We start from the raw sequence: 23257 nt of genomic DNA on the forward strand, positions 1-23257 counted from the left end.
TGAGTGGGTGGGGAGAAGGTGAGTGGGTGGGGAGAAGGTGAGTAGGTGGGGAGAAGGTGAGTAGGTGGGGAGAAGGTGAGTAGGTGGGGAGAAGGTGAGTAGGTGGGGAGAAGGTGAGTAGGTGGGGAGAAGGTGGGTTGGTGGGGTCGGGGGATATGGGGAGAAGGCGGGGATATGGGGCGAAGGCGGGGATATGGGGAGAAGGCGGGGATATGGGGAGAAGGCGGGGATATGGGGAGAAGGCGGGGATATGGGGAGAAGGCGGGGATATGGGGAGAAGGTGGGGATATGGGGAGAAGGTGGGGATGGGGATATGGGGAGAAGGTGGGGTTGGGGATATGGGGAGAAGGTGGGGTTGGGGATATGGGGAGAAGGTGGGGTTGGGGATATGGGGAGAAGGTGGGGTTGGGGATATGGGGAGTAGGTGGGGTTGGGGATATGGGGAGTAGGTGGGGTTGGGGATATGGGGAGAAGGTGGGGTTGGGGATATGGGGAGTAGGTGGGGTTGGGGATATGGGGAGTAGGTGGGGTTGGGGATATGGGGAGAAGGTGGGGTTGGGGATATGGGGAGTAGGTGGGGTTGGGGATATGGGGAGTAGGTGGGGTTGGGGATATGGGGAGAAGGTGGGGTTGGGGATATGGGGAGTAGGTGGGGTTGGGGATATGGGGAGTAGGTGGGGTTGGGGATATGGGGAGAAGGTGGGGTTGGGGATATGGGGAGAAGGTGGGGTTGGGGATATGGGGAGTAGGTGGGGTTGGGGATATGGGGAGTAGGTGGGGTTGGGGATATGGGGAGTAGGTGGGGTTGGGGATATGGGGAGAAGGTGGGGTTGGGGATATGGGGAGTAGGTGGGGTTGGGGATATGGGGAGTAGGTGGGGTTGGGGATATGGGGAGAAGGTGGGGTTGGGGATATGGGGAGAAGGTGGGGTTGGGGATATGGGGAGTAGGTGGGGTTGGGGATATGGGGAGTAGGTGGGGTTGGGGATATGGGGAGTAGGTGGGGTTGGGGATATGGGGAGTAGGTGGGGTTGGGGATATGGGGAGAAGGTGGGGTTGGGGATATGGGGAGAAGGTGGGGTTGGGGATATGGGGAGTAGGTGGGGTTGGGGATATGGGGAGAAGGTGGGGTTGGGGATATGGGGAGAAGGTGGGGTTGGGGATATGGGGAGTAGGTGGGGTTGGGGATATGGGGAGAAGGTGGGGTTGGGGATATGGGGAGAAGGTGGGGTTGGGGATATGGGGAGTAGGTGGGGTTGGGGATATGGGGAGTAGGTGGGGTTGGGGATATGGGGAGTAGGTGGGGTTGGGGATATGGGGAGAAGGTGGGGTTGGGGATATGGGGAGAAGGTGGGGTTGGGGATATGGGGAGTAGGTGGGGTTGGGGATATGGGGAGAAGGTGGGTAGATTGGATTAATCGACCAAAAAGACAGAATTGTTGGGCCCAATGGCCTTTTCCTGTTGCTAAATATTCTGGTCTTCTAACTCTCTCCAGTTCCTTCCATGTTCCTTATCTCGCCCACCCAGTACTCTTCCAATTAAACAATCACACTCCCCTCCCATTGATCTCCAGCTCCGACTGGCGCTTACCTCAAAAGCATGGGCCCTCCTCTGGGAAAAGTCAGTGTCATCAGTGGGGAACTGAGGAAGGAAAAGAGAAAGGGGGGAAGAAATAAAGGAATGGGAAAGACAGGTGCAAACAGCAGGGCAACAGAGCAAAGTATGATGCGGAAACAGTTAATGAATTAAAAATAAAGGTAAGGCATGTTATGAAGAAAATAAAACCACACAAATCAGTGTTGTCACTAGGGCTCATTCCACACACTAGTGCCAATAGACCATTGAAGAAATCTCACTTTAACCACTTACACAATGTTGAATAATGATTTCTTAATACTCGATAGAGGGTACGGTAGTGCAGTGGTAAATGACCTGTCTCCACCAGTACTGTACCCCAATGTTATACAGTGACAGGCCTGTACCCACCAGTACTGTACCCCAGTGTTATACAGTGACAGACCTGTACCCACCAGTACTGTACCCAGCTTTCAGGAGAACAGCGACCACGACACCACACAACCCTGCCACGGCAACCTCTGCAAGACATGCCAGATCATCAACAAAGATACCATCATCACATATGAGGACACCACCCACCAGGTACATGGTACATACTCATGTGACTCGGCCAACGTTGTCTACCTCATACGTTGCAGGAAAGGATGCCCCGGAGCATGGTACATTGGCGAGACCATGCAGACACTGCGACAACGGATGAACGGACACCGCGCAACAATCGACAGGCAGGAGTGTTCCCTCCCAGTCGGGGAACACTTCAGCAGTCAAGGAGATTCAGCCTCTGATCTTCGGGTATGCATTCTCCAAGGCGGCCTTCGAGACACACGACAATGCAAAATCGTAGAGCAGAAACTGATAGCCAAGTTCCGCACTCATGAGGACGGCCTCAACCGGGATCTTGGGTTCATGGCATGCTACATGTAACCCCACCTGATGTAGGGTCATCCAGACTCGAGTCGTCGTTGGCTTGTTCTCTCTACACAGATGCGGCCGGACCTGCTGTGATTTCCAGCAAAGAAAATGTTTTTTGTCTGCTTTTTTGTTTTTCATACAGACCCCAGCATCTGCAACATTTTACCCCTTGTGACCTCACCTCATTGTTCTTTGATGTAATGTTTTCCTGACTGACCTGTTTGGACACCATTCACACCTTTGATTGCTGTGATTATCTCTCTGCCGAGGTGTGATAAATGGCAGTTAGAAAGATTACCTGTAATCATCTGGCATTATTCTCTGACTATATAAGCTGTGTCTATAGACATCTCTCCACTTCACCTGATGAAGGAGCAGCGCTCCGAAAACTTGTGATTTCAAATAAAACGGTTGGACTATAACCTGGTGTTGTGTGACTTCTTACACTTGTCCACCCCAGTCCAACACCGGCATCTCCACACCACTGTACCCCAGTGTTATACAGTGACAGACCTGTACCCACCAGTACTGTACCCCACTGTTATACAGTGACAGACCTGTACCCACCAGTACTGTACCCCAGTGTTATACAGTGACAGACCTGTACCCACCAGTACTGTACCCCAGTGTTATACAGCGACAGACCTGTACCCACCAGTACTGTACCCCACTGTTATACAGTGACAGACCTGTACCCACCAGTACTGTACCCCAGTGTTACAGTGACAGACCTGTACCCACCAGTACTGTACCCCAGTGTTAGTGACAGACCTGTACCCACCAGTACTGTAGCCCAATGTTATACAGTGACAGACCTGTACCCACCAGTACTGTACCCCAGTGTTATACAGTGACAGACCTGTACCCACCAGTACTGTACCCCAGTGTTATACAGGGACAGACCTGTACCCACCAGTACTGTACCCCAGTGTTATACAGTGACAGACCTGTACCCACCAGTACTGTACCCCAGTGTTATACAGGGACAGACCTGTACCCACCAGTACTGTACCCCAGTGTTATACAGGGACAGACCTGTACCCACCAGTACTGTACCCCAGTGTTATACAGTGACAGACCTGTACACACTAGTACTGTACCGTAGCTCAAAATGCTCTCTCCAGACACAATCTGAGCTTAGATGGGTTCCAACGAATGCTGCAAATTTAAGGAGCTGGATGGACCTGTTGCTGGCATCCTAGTGACAACACTTAGCCTGGATCAGGATGACAAGGGATACTAGAAATAAAAAGATGTGGGTAGAAAAGGACATGGAAAGGTGAGTTTTATATCAGCTAATGTTAAAAGGAATTGTTAATGGCGAGACTGGGAATAAGGAATTAATTGGGATATATGGTCAGGTGAGGCAGTTATAGTAAAGAAGGAATACAATCAAAACAGCAGGAGGGAAAGTCAAGTGCGAGGTGCGCGCGTGTCCGAGGTGTGATATGCGAGAAGTGTGTGTGACATGTGAGGGGTGTGTGGTGTGTGTGTGAGGTGTGTGACATGTGAGGGGTGTGTGGTGTGTGTGTGAGGTGTGTGACATGTGAGGGGTGTGTGGTGTGTGTGTGAGGTGTGTGACATGTGAGGGGTGTGTGTGTGAGGTGTGTGACATGTGAGGGGTGTGTGGGGCGTGTGTGTGGGGCGTGTGTGTGGGGCGTGTGTGTGGGGCGTGTGTGTGTGGGGCGTGTGGGGGGCGTGTGTGGGGCGTGTGTGAGGCGTGTGTGAGGGTCCAGTGTGCGTGTGTCAGTGTGTGTGTGCCATAAATATACATTGTTCTCTGACTAAACGGTTACCATTAATTTAATGATGGTCTTAAGTTAACTTCACACTCAGTGGTGGTGTCAGCTGCTAATTCTTCTGCTCCTGGTACAACAATGTACAGAACACACTTCAGACAATCGATGCAGACACAATTACTGTACTGCTCTTCTGATCTGAGAGAGCATTGATTAGAACATTTACAGAGATTGTGAACATTACAGTTCAGTGCTGTGAAGAATAGACAGTCATACAGGTCTTTTTCTAAAGATACTTCCACACTCAAGGCAGCAGATGGTTTGAGTCACTCTTGGCCACCCACCGTCCACAGTAAATCCAGGATCTTGGAACTGGCTGGGTCAATGTGAGTCGACAATTCTCTCATTGTGACGGGATCAGATCGGCTGCCCGATTACACCCCACCCCCTTCCCACCCCCGCCCCCTTCCCACCCCCGCCCCCTCGCACCCCCGCCCCCTCTTCCCACCCCCGCCTCCTTCCCACCCCCGCCCCCTCGCACCCCCGCCCCCTCGCACCCCCTTCCCACCCCCGCCCCCTTCCCACCCCCGCCCCCTTCCCACCCCCGCCCCCTCGCACCCCCTTCCCACCCCCGCCCCCTTCCCACCCCCGCCCCCTCGCACCCCCTTCCCACCCCCGCCCCCTCGCACCCCCTTCCCACCCCCGCCCCCTCGCACCCCCGCCCCCTCGCACCCCCTTCCCACCCCCGCCCCCTCGCACCCCCTTCCCACCCCCGCCCCCTTCCCACCCCCGCCCCCTCGCACCCCCGCCCCCCCCCGCCCCCTTTCCTTGTGTGGCTCGGTGTCACATTTTATTTGATAATCGTTGCTGTGAAGTACCTTGGGACGTTTTACTACGTTAAAGGCATGATATTCTCCAGTATTCAAGTCGTTGTTGAATACTGGAGAAATTTAGAGATGTCTGAGAGATCACCTTAGAGAGGTGTATAAGATTGTTAAGGGTGGAGAGAAAGGTAACCCTCAGTAAGCTCCCCACTGGAGTGGAACTAATTTACAGAACAAACGGGAAACTGTTCAACCTCCGTCGCCTCCAGTCCAGCTCCAAGGTCGTCCCATCCTCTGTCGTCGAATTACAGTATGCAGATGACGCTTGCGTCTGCGTACACTCGGAGGTCGAACTCCAAACCATCGTCAACACCTTCACCGAAGCATACGAGAGCATGGACCTTACACTAAACATCCGTAAGACAAAGGTCCTCTACCAACCTGCCCCCGCCACACAGTACTGCCCCCCGATTATCAAAATCCATGACGAGGCCTTGGACAACGTGGACCACTTTCCATACCTCGGGAGCCGACTGTCAACAAGGGCAGACGTCGATGACGAAGTCCAACACCGCCTTCAGTGTGCCAGTGCAGCCTTCGGTCGCCTGAGGAAGAGAGTGTTTGAAGACCAGGACCTCAAACTCGGCACTAAGCTCATGGTCTACAGAGCAGCAGCGATACCCGCCCTGCTGTATGCCTCAGAGACATGGACCGTGTACAGCAGGCACCTCAAAGCACTGGAGAGGTACCACCAACGCTACCCTCCGCAAGATCCTGCAAATCCATTGGCAGGATAGGCGCACCGTCAGTGTTCTTGCTCAGGCCAACATCCCCAGCATTGAAGCTTTGACCACGCTCAATCAACTCCAATGGACGGGTCACATTGTTCGCATGCCCGATACGAGACTCCCAAAACAAGCGCTCTACTCGGAGCTCCGGCACGGCAAGAGAGCCCCAGGTGGGCAGAGGAAACGCTTCAAGGACACCCTCAAAGCCTCCTTGAAAAAGTGCAACATCCCCACCAACACCTGGGAATCCCTGGCCCAAGACTGCACAAAGTGGAGGAGAAGCATCCAGGAATGCGCCGAACACTTCGAGTCTCTTCGCCGGGAGCAAGCGGAAGCCAAGCGCAGGCAGCGCAAGGAGCGCACGTCAACCCAAGCACCCCACCCACCCGCCCCTTCAACCACCGTCTGCCCCACCTGTGACAGAGACTGTAGGTCCCGCATTGGACTCATCAGTCACCTGAGAACTCATTTTTAATGTGGAAGCAAGTCATCCTCGGTTCCGAGGGGCTGCCTAAGAAGAAGAACAACCCAAAATATTACCATAAATTAATCTGTGGGAGTAGAACTAGGGGGACGCAGCGTCTAACTAGGAAAAGGCAATTTCAGGACTAGTGTCAGGAAATTCTCTCACACAATGAATGAGCATTTTTTTGAGATAAACTCCCAGATAGTATGGAGGCAAAACCCTGGAATAATTTAAGATAAAATTGGATGCTCCGAGGGGGACACAGTAGGATCTCTTTGAACGGATGAACAAACACAAGATGAATAACCTTCCTCATCCGTAATGCCTTGTGAAAAGTGGCAGAGCAGCACACGGAAACAGAAGGTGCAAAGAGCAACCCCATTGACAATAAATAGGTTGTTCAATCCAACACACACACACACACACACACACACACACACTAATACACAAATACACACGTGCACACACTAATTCACACGCGCACACACTAATACACACGCGCACACACTAATACACACGCGCACACACTAATACACACGCACACACACTAATACACACGCACACACACTAATACACACGCACACACTAACACGCGCACACACTAACACGCGCACACACTAACACGCGCACACACTAACACGCGCACACACTAACACGCGCACACACTAACACGCGCACACACTAACACGCGCACACACTAACACGCGCACACACTAACACGCGCACACACTAACACGCGCACACACTAACACACGCACACACACTAATGCACACACACACACTAATGCACACACACTAATACACACACACACTAATACTCACACACACTAATACACACACACTAATACACACACAATACACACACACACACACACTAATACACACACACACACTAATACACACACACACTAATACACACACACACTAATACACACACTAATACGCACACACGCACTAATACGCACACACACACCAATACGCGCACACACACACCAATACGCACACACACACCAATACGCACACACACACCAATACGCACACACACACCAATACGCACACACACACCAATACGCACACACACACACACACACACACACACACACACTAATACACAAATACACACACACGTACACACACACAAAGTGAGCTGAATGCTTGTTCAACAAAAGACAATGAAAGTGTACAGCTCGCTGTAACTTGTGTTGTGGGTCAGGCAGCCTGAATGTAAACTGCAACCTCCCCCGAGGATAAAAGGTTACAAAACAGTCTGACAGCAAGGAGCTGGAAAAGCTGGCGAGTGCAAGAGCTGGGCTTACAGCAAGGAATCACAGCAACTGAAATGAGCCACCGCTAGATGTCGGCATTATATTTCACATCTGCAGTCTGGCGACTCTCAATTTCTGGATGTCTAACTTAGAACACAGAATATTATAGCACAGCAAAGAAACAAATACATACACAGCACGGATGGAGGATCTGTAACCAATTTCTCTCCTTGATGCTGCCCAACCTGCTGACTAAAGCATTACACTAACCCACAGACACCCGGGCTTCAGTATCTACAAACACGGTCTGCAGTGCCACTTTGTAAGTTGGTTTCTCCCACAAAACGGGCTTCAGGATTTTGTGTCTACTTTAAAAAATGCACCAAATAAAAAGGGGGAGAAGATTTCAGGAGACAACAGGTGCTCTCATCTCGGGCGGGAGCGTGGTGCAGGTGATCGGATTCTCACCTCGGGGGGGGCAAACGGTGTTCAAAGCCCAACACCGGAATCCCGAGCGCAGTTATTCCAATACAGCAACAACTTGCATTTATATAGTAACTTCAACATAGTAAAACGTCCCAAGGTGCTTCACAGGAGCGATTATCAGACAAAAATTTGACACTGAGCCACATAAGGAGATATTTGGACAAAGCTTGGTCAAAGAGGCAGGTTTTAAGGAGCGTCTTAAAGGAGGAGAGAGGTGGAGAGGTTTACGGAGGGAATTCCAGAGCTTAGGGCCCAGGCAGCTGAAGGCACGGCCGCCAATGGTGCAGCATTGAAAATCGGGGATGTGCAAGAGGCCAGAACTGTATGGAAGGCAAACCTCTCCACCATCTCTCAAAAACCTCAAGACCCATTTCTTCGACCAAGCTATCAGTCACCCTCTCCTGGTCTCTCCCTTTCTGCCTTGGCGTATGATTTCCTTATGCCTATTGTGGAGTGCCTGAGGATGTTTCTTGACATTAAAGGCGCTGTAAGTGCAGGCTGTTGCTGTAGCTGAGGGAGTGCTGCATTGTCAAAGGTGCCATCCATCGGATCACAACAATAAAATCATGTATTTATACAGCACCTTCAATGTCGTAAAAAGTCCCAAGGTGTTTCACCGGAGCGATTATCAAACAAAATTGGGTATGGAGCCACATAAGGAGATATTAGGACAGGTGACCAAAGCTTGGTCAAAGAGGTAGGTTTTAAGGAGTGTCGTAAAGGAGAAGAGAGGGGTTTAGGCAGGGTATTCCAGAGCTTAGGGCCCAGGCAACAGAAGGCACGGCCGCCAATGGCGGAGCGATTAAAATCAGGGATGTTCAAGAGGCTGGAATTGGAGGAGCGCAGAGATCTCGGAGAGTTGTAGGGCTGGAGGAGGTTACAGAGATAGGACACTCTATAAATGCAAACCATTCTCAAAATGCAAGATTGGTGCGAAGGGTGGGGTTGGGGGCACGGGCGAAGAAATACTGCGCGCTGTAGTCGATCCATCTGTACCTATTTAATGAGCACAGAACAATACCTGCGAATAAAAGGAAAACTATGGACCACAGTCAAACACTGGTGTGTGCCAGTTGTCTCACCACAGCGCAAACATATTGGGCAGTTTGACAATGAGGTTTATAAAGAATCTGCCAAAACCGTTAGTAATTTCTGCTTCATCCATATCACAGACGCCCAGCTTTTTCCACTGTGAAAACAGACACAAACCTTATAGGGAGAAAAAAGTCAATGCGACAATAGAACAGAAGGAGTCTTTTATCGGGACAGCTCAGCCGCCATGAGGCTGCAATCTCCACACAGTGTAGCCCAAACTCAACATGGATCCTGTAATAAACACACACTCAGGGTCCGCTGATGGCTCCGAGTGTTGATCCAGCCTAGATGGCCTAGATCAGTCCTGGAAAACCGCAACCTTCTGACTCAGAGGCAAGAGTGTGCTACCAGCTGGGCCAAGCCGATAGCTACCCAGCTCTCAATTGTCTTTGGCTGATTTCTGTCTGGCCCCCGAATATGTAGAAACAAGATCAGAACGGCAGTTACATGGCACTTCTTAGCATTGTGCTCAGGTTGTGTGAAAATAAATTACTGCCATTAACAATGAAAAGCAGCAAGAATTTGCATTTAGATGCTGCCTTCACACCCGCAGCACTTAACAGCCGATCAATTATCTTGGAAGTTCAATTGCTTGTTGTTCTAAAGCAAACACGCACCAGCCAATTCACACACAGCAAATGAGAAAAATGGCCGAGAATCGTACTGGTGCCGAAGGAGGCCATTCGGCCCATCGTGCCTGTGCCGGCCCATTCTTCTTCTCAATGAGACTCAGCGCCTTCAGGGGAGGAGGGAACGTTTTAAAAAATGTATATCATACACAATCATAGACTGATGCAGCACAGAAGGCAGCTATTCAGCCCATTTTGCTTGTGCGGGCTCTTTGGTAGAGCTATCCAATTAAACCCAATCCCACTGCTCTTTCCCCATAGCTCTGTAAATGTTTTCTAATAGAATAAGAAAAAAGGTGACTTTTTTCCCTACCGATTCCTACACACAGTATCATAGAAATTTACGGCACAGAAGGAGGCCATTCGGACCATCATGTCCGTGCCGGCCGACAAAGAGCTCTCCAGCCTAATCCCACTTTCCAGCTCTTGGTCCGTAGCCCTGTAGGTTACGGCACTTCAAGTGCATATCCAAGTACTTTTGAAATGTGATGAGGGTTTCTGCCTCTACCACCCTTTCAGGCAGTGAGTTCCAGACCCCCACCACCCTCTGGGTGAAGAAAGTTCCCCTCAAATCCCCTCTAATCCTTCTACCAATTACTTTAAATCTATGTCCCCTGGTTATTGACCTCTCTGCTAAGGGAAATAGGTCCTTCCTATCCACTCTATCTCGGCTCCTCGTAATTTTATACACCTCAATTAGGTCTCCCCTCAGCCTCCCCTGTTCCAAGGAAAACAACCCCAGCCTATCCAATCTTTCCTCATAGCTACAATTCTCCATGTTTTTCTCTCTGTGTTATAATGTATGGATCCTGCACCAAACTATTATTGCTGAACCACAAAGGTCACACACTATTACAGGGAATGTGTAACCGTATGCAGTCAGCAGCTGATAGTTATAATTACCAGTTGTCCTCGAACAGCCCAGGAGATTAAAGTTCAAAGTACTTTCATAACCACCCATAAAATGTAACTGGAAGCTGGGACTGGAGTACTAAAAGTTCTACGGCTATATTTAATCGTATCCTGGAAAAGTTTATTAGGTGCGGGCTACAGACAGGCACCCCACTGTCCTGATTAAACAAATCCTTTATTTTCCCCAATGTGAAACAAAACAAAAATCTATTAAAAACCTTGTTAAAGCACTGTGACACACCTCAGCAAGATGTCAGCCAGGCTGGAAATTACAGTGCAACCACCGTGACCATCTACTCTGTTTCCTGGTGTTAATAGAAAAAGAAAGAACTTGCATTTCTATAGCGCCTTACACCACCTCGGGGCGTCTCGAAGCGCTTTACAGCCAATGAAGTACTTTTGAAGTGTAATGTAGGAAACGCGGCAGCCAATGTGCGCACAGCAAGCTCCCACAAACAGCAATGTGATAAATGACCAGAAGGTCCGTGATGTTGGTTGAGGAATAAATATTGGCCAAAGACTCGAGCCCATAATCCAGGCTGACCCTCCGGTGCAGTACTGAGGGAGTGCTGCACTGTTGGAGGTGCCGTCTTTTGGATGAGACGTTAAAACCCAGGCCCTGTCTGGCCTCTCAGGTGGATGTAAAAGATCCCACGGCCACTATTGGAAGAGCAGGGGAGTTCTCCCCGGTGTCCTGGGGCCAATATTTATCCCTCAACCAACATCACTAAAACAGATGATCTGGCCATTAGCACATTGCTGATTGTGGGAGCTTGCTGTGCGCAAATTAGCTGCCGCGTTTCTTACATTAACAGTGACCACTGTTCAAAATGTGCTTCATTGGCTGTAAAGCGCTTTGGGACGTCCTGAGGTCATGAAAGGCGCTATAGAAATGCAAGTTCTTTCTTTAATTTGACAACTGACTCTCCGATGATCTGAGAAGACAATCTCCCATGGTGGTGACCAGCGAAGTGTGCCTGGGCCTGTAGGGACAGTTGATGGTATCTTGGCGGCCGTGCTAGTTGTTGACTTGCTTGGCATACCTTCCAACATGCAATGTCACTGAAGTGACTGAGGCCCTTCTGAGGAAATATCCAACGTGTCAGTCAGTCAGAGATTCCTATATCTTAGCGGAGTCCCACTTTCCTTTGCATGCACCAGGGTGAGGAGCTTCCACCTCTGCTTGTGGGTGTGGGCAGATGGGTGCCGAGAAGCTCTCGTGCAGCCCGTACTACCTGGCATCCCTTCATTGGTTGTGCTCCTCCTCTTCGAAATACCTCGGAATGGTGCATTCCCATTAGGAAACCCACTACTGCCAGAAATGGCGCTGGGAACTGAAGATTAATTAGAACAATTGCCACAAGTGGGAGCAGAGATTACAAGAGAAAAAATAATTCCGAAACAACGGAGCTACTTTCCTTAACATAGAATGTTGCAGCACAGAACGAGGCCATTCGGCCCATCGTGCCTGTGCTGCCTCTTTGGTAGAGCAATCCAATTAGTCCCCCTCCCCCTGCTTTTACCTCATAGCCCTGCAAATTTATCCTTTTTACAGATATATCCAATTCCCTTTTGAAAGTTACTATTGAATCTGCTTCCACCGCCCTTTCAGGCAGCGCATTCCAGATCACAACAACTCGCTGTGAAAAACATTTCTCCTCATCTCCACCCCAGGGCTTTTTGCCAGTTATTTTAAATCTGTGCCTTCTGGTTACCGATTCTCCCATCACTGGAAACAATATTCCCCTACCCATTCCATTTAACTTTATCTGCTCTGAGGAGAACAACCCCAGCTTCTCCAGTCTCTCCACGTAACTGAAGTCCCTCATCCCTGGAACCGTTCTAGTAAATCTCCTCTGCACCCTCGCCAAGGCCTTGACGACCTTACATATATTTAGGGTTAACGACTGGCCCTGGACGCCCAGTTCTCGTCACCAATGCTGGCAGGATGGCCCCATCCACATTTAATATTTAAATGAAGCGGAGTTTCTAATGTTCAGGATCTCCAACCCCCAAAATAGCACATGACAGCACGGAGGGAAATCCGGTTTAATGGATCGCCACACACTCCTCGGAAATGGAAAATCAGCCCCTCGTGTCTCTGTAAAGGGGAGGGGCTTTTGTTTGGGTGGGGTGGGGTGGGGAGGGAGGGGAGGAACTAATGCAGGATTTAAATCTTTGTAATGGATCGAAGATGGAAGCCTTAAAAGATCACAGGGAAATTACTAAGCCACTGCAAGAAAACACTTTACCCACCCTCTATTATTAGCGTAGATGATTAAATATTGGGAAGACTGAAGCCATTGTTTTCAGTCCCTGCCACAAACTCCGTTCCCTAGCCACTGACTCCATCCCTCTCCCTAACATCTGTCTGAGGCTGAACCACACTGTTCACAACCTTGGTGTCGTATATCTGTGGCATAACTGAGACCGCCTACTTCCACCTCCGTAACATCGCCCGTCTCCACCCTTGCCTCAGCTCATCCGCTGCTGAAACCCTCATCCATGCCTTTGTTACCTCCAGACTTGACTATTCCAACGCACTCCTGGCTGGCCTCCCACATTCCACCCTAAGTAAACTCGAGGTTATTCAAAATTCGGCTGCCCGTGTCCTAACTCGCACCAAATCCCGTTCGCCCATCATCCCTGTGCTCGCTGACCTACATTGGCTCCCGGTTAAGCAGCACCTTGATTTCAAAATTCTCATCCTTGTTTTCAAATCCCTCCATGGCCTCGCCCCTCCCCATCTCTGTAATCTCCTTCAGCCCCACAACCCCCCCGAGATATCTGCGCTCCTCTAATTCTGCCCTCTTGAGCATCACTGATTATAATCGCTCAACCTTTGGCGGCCGTGCCTTCTGTTGCCTTGGCCCTAAACTCTGGAATTCCCTCCCTAAACCTCTCCGCCTCGCTACCTCTCTCTCCTCCTTTAAGACGCTCCTTAAAACCTACCTCTTTAACCACCTGCCCTAATTTCTCATGTGGCGCGGTGCCAAATTTTTGTTTGATAATCACTCCTGTGAAACGCCTTGGGACATTTTACTACGTTATAGGCGCTATATAAGTACAAGTTGTTGTTGGTTGTTGATTCAGGGGGGATCTAATCGAGGTGTTTAAGATGATTAAAGGAGTTGATAGGGTAGAGAGAGAGAAACTATTTCCTCTGGTGGGGGGAGTTCAGAACAAGGGGACAGAACCTTAAAATTAGAGCCAGGCCGTTCAGGGGTGATGTCAGGAAACACTTCTTCACACAAAGGGTGGTGGAAATCTGGAACTCTCCCCCAAAAAGCTGTTGAGGCTGGGGGTCAATTGAAAATTTCAAAACTGAGATTGATAGATTTTTGTTGGGTCAGGGTATTAAGGGTTACAGAACCAAGGCGGGTAGACGGAGTTAAGATACAGATCAGCCATGGTCTAATTGGATGGCAGAACAGGTGTGAGGAGCCAAATGGCCTCCACCTTTTCCCTTCCCTTGTTACTAGATCACACTCTATGCGGTGTGGGTAGAAATAGGCGGGACACCATGCTGCACCAAACTGCTCGCCCTGGGTGAGACAGATTGTAACACCACTGTGCCAAGGTGCACGGTCATCTTAACCTTCACTGCGTGTGGCAAGACCACCACCTCGTCAGGCCTTCGAAAAGGACTAGGAGACAACGCCAGCACAGAGTGTCAGTGAGAACCTGTCGCATTACCTTTCCCAAGATTAATACTCGTGAAGGGAAGCTTAATAATGGCCCACCCTCTCACCTTGAACCCGTCATTTGCATTTTAAAAGTTCATAAAGCCCAGGACGACATGATATGTAAGTAAAGGAGGGCTCCATCAATCAGTGGAATAGGACAACAAACCCTCAGCAGTCAGTGTGTGAATCCTCTCTGCAGGATTTATGCAGCTATCTGCGCTGTTCATGGCCAGCACGGACAGCCAGGCGCCGTAGCTCATTCTGAACTGGAAAAAAACCTATGCTGCAGCCGTTTTAAGCAGTCCCACGGGAACAGAAAACAACTTGTCCACATCGATTTCTACAAAAATGGGACAGAGGCTGGAGGAGCGAGAGAGAGAAGGTAGGAAGAGTTCCAGAGCAGTAAATCTGCCAAGCTTCCTTCCATCAGGCTGTCGGGAGTGATGGATGTGGCAGTATTCAGTCACCAATGGCTACCGCGGATTACAACGGCGCGCTGTAACTGAAAATGGAACGCGGTGCGCATTCCGTTAGCCAAGTTGGCACAGTTGTGTGGTGTATCACACGGAGACCGCAGTTTATCACGGAGTCGTGTCCCCAACTCCCCCCGAATCCGCACTCCCCCCAGCTCCCACTCCCCGGGCCACTGGTAAAAAATTACAGGTACGTAACAACAAATTAAAGGAAGACTCCGACAGCTGTTATTCAGACAAGGTAATACACAGCAGGTCCGTGAGCATCTGTAAGTAGATCAGACATGTTCCCCTTCACTAGAGCCTTTCTTTTCCCTCAACGAGGTGATGGAAAGATGCAAAAAGATGCAAGTACTTGAGAGGGTGAAAAGATACAAGAGAGTTGCACATGCACACATAGGAACAGGGGGAGGCCATTCAGTCGCTCGAGCCTGTTCCGCCATTCAATCAGATCACAGCTGATCTGTATCTCAACTCCATCGGCCGGTCTTGATTCCGTATACTTTAATACCCTTTGCCCAACAAAAATCTATCTGTAATAACAACAGAAAATGCTGGAAAAACTCAGCAGGTCAGGCAACATCCGTGGAGAGAAATTTGAGTTGACGTTTCGGGTCGAACCCTTCTTCAAAACTGGAAAGAAAAGAAATTAGATCGAAGGCAGGGCTGCGATCGGACAAAAGAAGTGAAAGAAACAAAAGAGCTAGACGAGATGGTAATAGGCTGAGATTAGGTGTGAAGTGTACTGGCAGGGCAAGAGATAGCTGCCAGGTGTGAGAGAGAAACAAAAGGAAAGGGGGGGGGGAAAGGAGTGGAAAAATTACAAGAAAAAATGTGTAATAGGGGCCGAGGTTATGATCTGAAATTGTTGAACTCGATATAGAAAAATCTATCTGTCTCAGTTTTGAAATTTTCAATTAACCCCCAGCCTCAACAGCCTTTCGGGGGGGGGGTGGGTGGGGGAGAGAGTTCCAGATTTCCACCACCCTTTGTGTGAAGAAGTGCTTCCTGACATCACCCCTGAACGGCCTGGCTCTAATTTTAAGGTTTTGCCCCCTTGTTCTGGACTCCCCCCACCAGAGGAAATAGTTTCTCTCAATCTACCCGATCAACTCCTTTAATCATCTTAAACACCTCGATTAACTCCCCCTTTAATCTCCTACACTCAAAGCCACAGCAAAAAATGAGAGAAAAAGTGCAGATACATCAGATCTGAAATGAAACAGAAAATGCAGACCAAACAGTGTGGGTCTATCAGTCCGAAACACAGCAAAAACAACAACTTGTATTTATATAGCGCCTTTAACATAGTAAAACGTCCCAGGGCGCTTCACAGGGTCGATTATCAGACAAAATTTGACACCGAGCCACATAAGGAGATAATAGATAAAAAAACAGAAAATGCTGGAAATACTCAGCAGGTCAGGCAGCATCTGTGGAGAGAGAAACAGAGTTAACGTTTCAGGTCAATGACCTTTCGTCAGAACTGGAAAAAGCTGGAGATGGAACAGGTTTTTAAGCAAGTGTGGGGGCTGGGAAAGGGGGGAGGGGAGAGAGATTAAGAGACAAAAGGGATGGCGGTGCAAGGCAAAAGGAGATGGTAATGGGACAAGTTAAGAAACAAAAGATGGCTCTAGATGAAGTGTAAATGGCGATGGCAGAATGAAAGACAGCTACCATGAGAGAGAGAGAAAAAAAATGGAAAAAAAAGATGGGGGAAGAGGTCTGAAATTGTTGAACTCAATGTGGAGTCCCGAAGGCTGTAATGTACCTAATCGAAAGATGAGCTGCTGTTCCTTGAGCTTCATTGGAACAGTGCAAGAGGCCGAGGGCAGTGAGGTCTGAGTGGGAGTGGAGCGGAGAATTAAAGTGACAGGCAACCGGAAGCTCAGGGTCCCCCTTATGGACTGAATGGAGGTGTTCCGCAAAGCAGTCACCCAATCTGCGGTTGGTCTCCCCAATGTAGAGGAGACCGCATCGTGAGCAGCGAATACAGTATACTAAATTGCAAGAAGTACAAGTAAATCGCTGTTTCACCTGGAAGGGGTGTTTGGGGCTCTGGACAGTGGGAAGGGAGGAGTTAAAAGGGCATCTCCTGTGCTTGCACGGGAAGGTGCCGGGCGAAGGGGAAGGGGTGATAAAGGAGTGGACCAGGGTGTCGCGGAGGGAGCTTGGTCAAAGAGGTAGGTTTTAAGGAGCGTCTTAAAAAAAAAGTGAGGTAGAGATGCGGAGAGGTTCAGGGAGGGAATTCCAGAGCTTAGGGCCCAGGCAGCTGAAGGCACGGCCGCCAACGGTGGAGCGATTAAAATCGGGGATGCTCAAGAGGCCAGAATTAGAGGAGAACAGAGATCTCTGAGGGTTGTAGGGCTGGAGGAGGTTACAGAGGTAGGGAGGGGAAAGGCCATGTAGGGATTTGAACACAAGGATGAGAATTTTAAAATTGTTGCTGGACTGGGAGCCAATGTAGATCAGCGAGCACAGGGGTGATGGGTGAATGGGATTTGGTGTGAGTTAGGACACGGGTTTTGGATGAACTCAACTTTACGGCGGGTGGAAGATGGGAGGCCGGCCAGGAGAGCGTTGGAATAGTCGAGTCTGGAGGTAACAAAGGCAGGGAGGGGGGTTTCAGCAGCAGATGAGCTGAGGCAGGGGCGGAGACGGGGGATGTTACTGAAGTGGAAATAGACGGTCTTAGTGATGACGCGGATATGTGGTCCGGATCTCATTATTGGGTTAAAATCCTACACCAAGGTTGTGAACAGCCTGGTTCAGCCTCAGACAGTTGCCAGGGAGAGGGATGGAGTCGGTGGCTCGGGAATGAAGTTTGTGGCGGGGACCGAAGACGATGATTTTGGTCTTCCAAATATTAAGTTGGAGGACATTTCTATTCATCCAGAACTGGATGTCGGACAAGCAGTCTGACAATTTAGAGACAGGGTAGAGAGAAGTGGTGGTGAGGTAGAGCTGGGTGTCGTCAGCGTACATGTGGAAACTGACGCTGTGTTTTCGGATGATGTCGCCAAGGGGCAGCATGTAGATGAGAAATAGGAGGGGCCAAGGATAGATCCTTGGGGGACACCAGAGGTAACGATGTGGGAGCGGGATCTGAAGCTATTGCAAGTGATTCTCTGGCCACGATTAGATAGATAAGAATGGATCCAGGCGAGTGCAGCCCCACCCAGCTGGATGACGGAGGAGAGGCGTTGGAGAAGGATGGAGTGGTCAACTGTGTCAAAAGCTGAAGACAGGTCAAGAAGGATGAGGAGAGATAGTTTACCACCGTCACAGTCACATAGGATGTCATTTATGGCTTTGATAAGAGCTGTTTTGGTACTGTGACAGGGGTGGAATCCTGGTTGAAGGGATTCAAACGTGGAATTGCGGGAAAGATGGACACGGATTTGGGAGGCGACAGCATGTTCAAGGACTTTGGAGAGGAAAGGGAGGTTGGAGATGGGGCGGTAGTTTGCAAGGAATGATGGAGTCGTCAAGGGTTGTTTTTGAGGAGGGAGTGATGATGGCAGATTTAAGGTAGAGGGGGACAATATCCAAGGAGAGAGAACGGTGAACAATATCGGGTAAGATGGGGGCCAGGAAGGGAAATTGGGTGGTCAGCAGTTTAGTGGGAATAGGGTCGAGGGAGCAGGAGGTGGGTCTCATGGATAATATGAGCTCAAAGGGAAGATAGGATAGAAACTAGAGAAAGATGCGATTTCAGGGCTAGGGCACGGAGGAAGTTAGGCCCAGTGGACTAGGGGAAGGATCACACCACAGGCGCCGGCTCCAGGTAGTCCTTGGTTCTGACAAAGGGTCGCAACACCACCACCCACCCCCACCTCATTGTTAACCTGCTACCCCTCCCCCAGGCACTAATCATCCCACCCCCCACATCACCAGTACCACTGCTGCAGAGAACATGGCGGATATAGCCAGAGTTTGAAAGTTACTGAAGTCAGTGTTCAGAACAGAGGGCTGCAGAGTGCCCAGAGGACAGAGGAGATACTGTTCCTAATTGGAACAGTGTAGGAAGCTAAAGGCAGACAGGACAGAGTGGGAATTCAATCGGTGAGCCACAGGGTCACAGCTCCAGCAGAGTGCCTAGCCTGCGTTCTAATGAAGGTTCACACTTGAAACATTAACTTGCCTTCTCTCTTTGCAGATGCTGGCTGTGCACCTTTTTTACGGCAGATTTCCGAGTATTTGTAGTTCTCTTTTTCTTTTTTAAACTTTGAGCAGTTTCAATTCGTGGCTCCATTTCAAGGTTGGACTGCAGGAAGGGTGCGTTAACAGAACTCCACGGACCAGACAGGAAGGGTGCGTTTACAGAACTCCACGGACCAGACAGGCAGGGCCGGTGGGCTGCGTCCAGCACACAGGCTGTAGTTTGGACAAACGTATAAAATTCTGAGGGGGGTTGACAGAGTAGATGCAGGGAGGATGTTTCCCCTGGCTGGAGAGTTTAGAACCAGAGGTCACAGTCTCAAAATAAGAGGTCGGCCATTTAATACTGAGATGAGGAGGAATTTCTTCACTCAGAGGGTTGGTGAATCTTTGGAATTCTCGACCCCAGAGGGCTGTGGAGGCTCAGTCGTTGAGTATATTCAAGACAGAGAGCGATAGATTTTTGGATATTAAAGGAATCAAGGGATATGGGGATAGTGCAGGAAAGTGGAGTTGAAGTAGAAGATCAGCCATGATCTTATTGAATGGCGGAGCAGGCTCGAGGGGCCGAATGGCCAACTCCTGCTCCTGTTTCTTATGTTCTTATCTAGTGCGTTGAATCTTCAACAAGTTGTCTGCATCTGACACCCACTAAATGGAGAACTACTGATCTCATCAGTCCCGCAGCAGAGAGGTAGAGAGCAAGGACCAGGCACTTGTCTATGGGTGAGAGTAGGAGAACATAATACACCACAGACTGTCCTCTCGATATTCTAACAACTGGTTTCGCCAAAAATAGGTGCAGGGTAGTGTATAATATAATAGATTAACAGCTTGGCATAGGTAAAGGGCATCATGGGATAATTAGCATACAGAGCTATAGTAAAGGAGGAAGTGTAGAAACTGCAGGGGTACATTGGGCAGGATAGCTTAACAATACAGAAGTCAGTAATAATATCTTTATCATGAATTTATTCTGTGTGATAGAAGCTAACATAGTTTTATATTAAGTTGCTAGGATTAAGCAAGATGAGCAAGAGGTGATCATGCAGAGTATAGGGCGATTAAAGTAAAAAGGGCAGAATTCATCAAAGGGTCTGTGTAAAGAATTACATCCAAGTTTGGAGCCGCGGGTCTGGACTAGAGTGTTAATATCCTGGTGTCAGCCGAGGCTCAGTGGGTAGCACACTGAGTCAGAAAGTCGTGGGTTCAAGTCCCACTCCAGATACTGGAGCACATAATCTAGGCTGACACTCCCAGTGCAGTGCTGAGGGAGTGCTGCACTGTCGGAGGTGCCGTCTTTCAGGTGAGACGTTAAACCGAGGCCCCGTCTGCCCTCACAGGTGGATGTAAAAAATGCCATGGCACTATTTTGAAGAGGAGCAGGGGAGTTATCCTTGGTGTCCTGGGGCCAATACTTATCCCTCAACCAACATCACTAAAAATACAGGCCAACAATACAAGATAGTCACCAAGAAATCAAATGGAAGCTTCTTTACCCAGAGAGTGGTGAGAATGTGGAACTTGCTACCACAGGGAGTGGTTGAAGCGAATAGTATAGATGCTTTTAAAGGGAGGCTAGATAAACATATGAGCGTGAAGAGAATAGAGGGTTACACTGATAGAGTTAGATGAGGAAAGACAGGAGGAGGCTCGAGTGGAGCATAAACGCCGGCATGGACTGGTTGGGCCGAATGGCCTGTTTCTGTGCTGCATATCCTATGTAGATTATCTGGTCAATATCACTTTACTGTTTGTGAGGCCTTGCTGTGCGCAAATTGGCTGCCACGTTTCCCTCCATTGCAACAGTGACAACACTTCAAAAAGTAAAGTGCTTTGGGACGTCCTGAGGTCGTTGCACCAATGTGGTGCAACATTGCCAACTACAGTGAAATAGCATATGACACATAAGGATCACATGACTGGTCCGGAATTAATCGGTCCAGAGTAAGTCACCTGACATTGTTTAGGTACTGTCCCTCCAGCTGTATAAAAGTGAACTATTTTCAGTAGTTCGTTGGTATTCAGCTCTGAGAACTCACCTGGATTGGAGCTTGAAGTCCTCGATGGGTATCCTAGTTGTGAGTATATAGAAGTACAGACTCCCTTGTATTTAATAAGACTGTGTTTCATCACACCGTCGGTACACCATGGGCGGCACGTACGACTTAAAATTGGCAACTGAGACAAAAAATAGTTCACAATAACTACCCGAGGTACCAAGACAAACAGTAAGTGGTGACTTTCAGAGAAAGGAAGGTGGCCAAAGTGTTTTATACATTTATGGCTGCGTTTTGAGACACCATATGGGTTATCAGCCTGGCGGCGGTGTCCTGCCCCAGGACTTAGAGCGCTGTAAAACAATGTTGGTGTATTGAGAATGTGAAAGACGCTACATAAATACAACTTCTTTCTTCAAATCAGAACAAAATCTATCAGCCAAAGTGCTACAGTGACTTTTTAAATATCTAACATACTTTAAGCAAATACACTTTGGACACAGTGTGCCTTCAAGAGGGAGCTGGACCGGTTCTGGGCTGGGCAAGAGATCACATCATATAGAAGGTAAGTGGATTAACAGATAATGAACGCATGGTCTGTGCAATCTCCTGGACTGGTTTCAAGGGAGCAGAAGAGGTAGTTTCCAGGGTATTTTTCCCCACTATTGGCCCTGGGTTTTTTTCTCTTATTTTTGTCTCTCGCAGATTACATGGCTGCAGTGGGAAGTGTCTAGTCATGCCGCCCCAGCCATTGTGGGGCAGTGTCTAGTCATGCCACCACAGCCATCATGGGGCAGTGTCTGGACATGCCGCCCCAGCCATCATGGGGCAGTGTCTAGACATGCTGCCCCAGCCATCATGGGGCAGTGTCTGGACATGCCGCCCCAGCCATCATGGGGCAGTGTCTGGACATGCCGCCCCAGCCATCACGGGGCAGTGTCTGGACATGCTGCCCCAGCCATCATGGGCAGTGTCTAGTCATGCTGCCCCAGCCATCATGGGCAGTGTCTAGTCATGCTGCCCCAGCCATCATGGGCAGTGTCTAGTCATGCTGCCCCAGCCATCATGAGTGTGGGGGCAGGCTTGATCGATCAACTGGTCTTTTGCTGCCAGTCACCTTCGCACGCTGACACGCCCACTTTAGTGAAATCCTCCGGATGACACTGTTCGCTGTACTTACCAGGATGGAGTTGGGACGATTGTTTTGGTGTTGGGGATCTGTGAAGAAGTCCGTGTTGTGGTTTAATCGACCATGACCACCATAGTCTCCTGCGTCAGTGTCCAGCACTATATGATACCCGGACAAACTGATTAAGGAAAAAACAACCAGACTTATAATAAGTGCTCTCAAAATTTTCCGTGTGCACACAGCTCAATCATTTATAGTAACAAATCCCAGTGTGTATATAGATTGTATTTACAGCATAGAAACAGGCCATTCGGCCCAACTGGTCCACACCAGTATTTCTGCTCCACACGAGCCTCCTCCCACCCTAATTCATCTCACCCTATCAGCATATCCTTCTATTCCTTTCTCCCTCATGTGTTTATCCAGCTTCCCCTTAAATGCATCTATACTATTCGCCTCAACCACTCCCTGTGGTAGCGAGTTCCACATTCTCACCACTCTCTAGGTAAAGAAGTTTCTCCTGAATTCCCTATTGGATTTATTAGTGACCATCTTATATTGATGACCCCTAGTTCTGGTCTCCCCCACAAGTGGAAACACATTCTCTGTATCCACCCTATCGAACCCCTTCATAATCTTAAAGACCTCTATCGGATCACCCCTCAGACTTCTCTCTTCAATCACTTATAATAACAAATCCCAGTGTGTGTAGAAATCAATGACTATTACCCAGTTATTTACTGTGTATAAGCCCCTCATAGCCCCTGGACTGGGAGGGGGGTGCGGAGAATCAGCCAAGGTTCACAAATTCTTTGCTGAAAAGGTGCATGCGAATTCTGAGTAAGGACAATATCACAATTGGGTTCATCTGTGGTGCTCCACCCTCTTCGAATAGCCTACTGACCCTCGCTGTCTAGATTCACACAGAGGACAGCCATTTGGGCCAAGGTCAGCAGTGGCTGCAAATTGTACACTGATGGCCGGAACAAGCAATTCAGCACAGCCCTGCCTCCATGAATATTATAACTTACTGCACGGAGTGTAAAGAAAGGGTTAATCAGAGTACCAAAAGTCAGAACGATACCGGGCCTAAAAGGGTTAAATTACGAGGCCA

At 49.3% G+C, this 23257-nt stretch overlaps 1 protein-coding gene across 2 annotated transcripts in view; it reads right to left on the reverse strand.

Annotated features, from left to right (window-relative positions):
• gbe1b (glucan (1,4-alpha-), branching enzyme 1b) overlaps window positions 1-23257 on the reverse strand; it is a 474062-nt gene that overhangs the window by 21427 nt on the left and 429378 nt on the right. Inside the window, exons 15-16 of one of the 2 annotated variants that reach the window (XM_086007318.1) lie at window positions 22195-22307; window positions 1591-1641 (exon numbers count right to left, since the gene is read on the reverse strand). In XM_086007318.1, coding sequence (XP_085863444.1) covers window positions 1591-1641; window positions 22195-22307 — 164 coding nt within the window. The remainder of the gene's footprint in view (window positions 1-1590; window positions 1642-22194; window positions 22308-23257) is intronic. The other variant, XM_086007319.1, reaches the window with a different exon arrangement.

Source organism: Somniosus microcephalus, chromosome 14 (assembly GCF_052327205.1).
Source record: "Somniosus microcephalus isolate GS21.2 chromosome 14, FLI_Smic_1.0, whole genome shotgun sequence".
NCBI classification, from domain to species: Eukaryota; Metazoa; Chordata; class Chondrichthyes; order Squaliformes; family Somniosidae; genus Somniosus; species Somniosus microcephalus.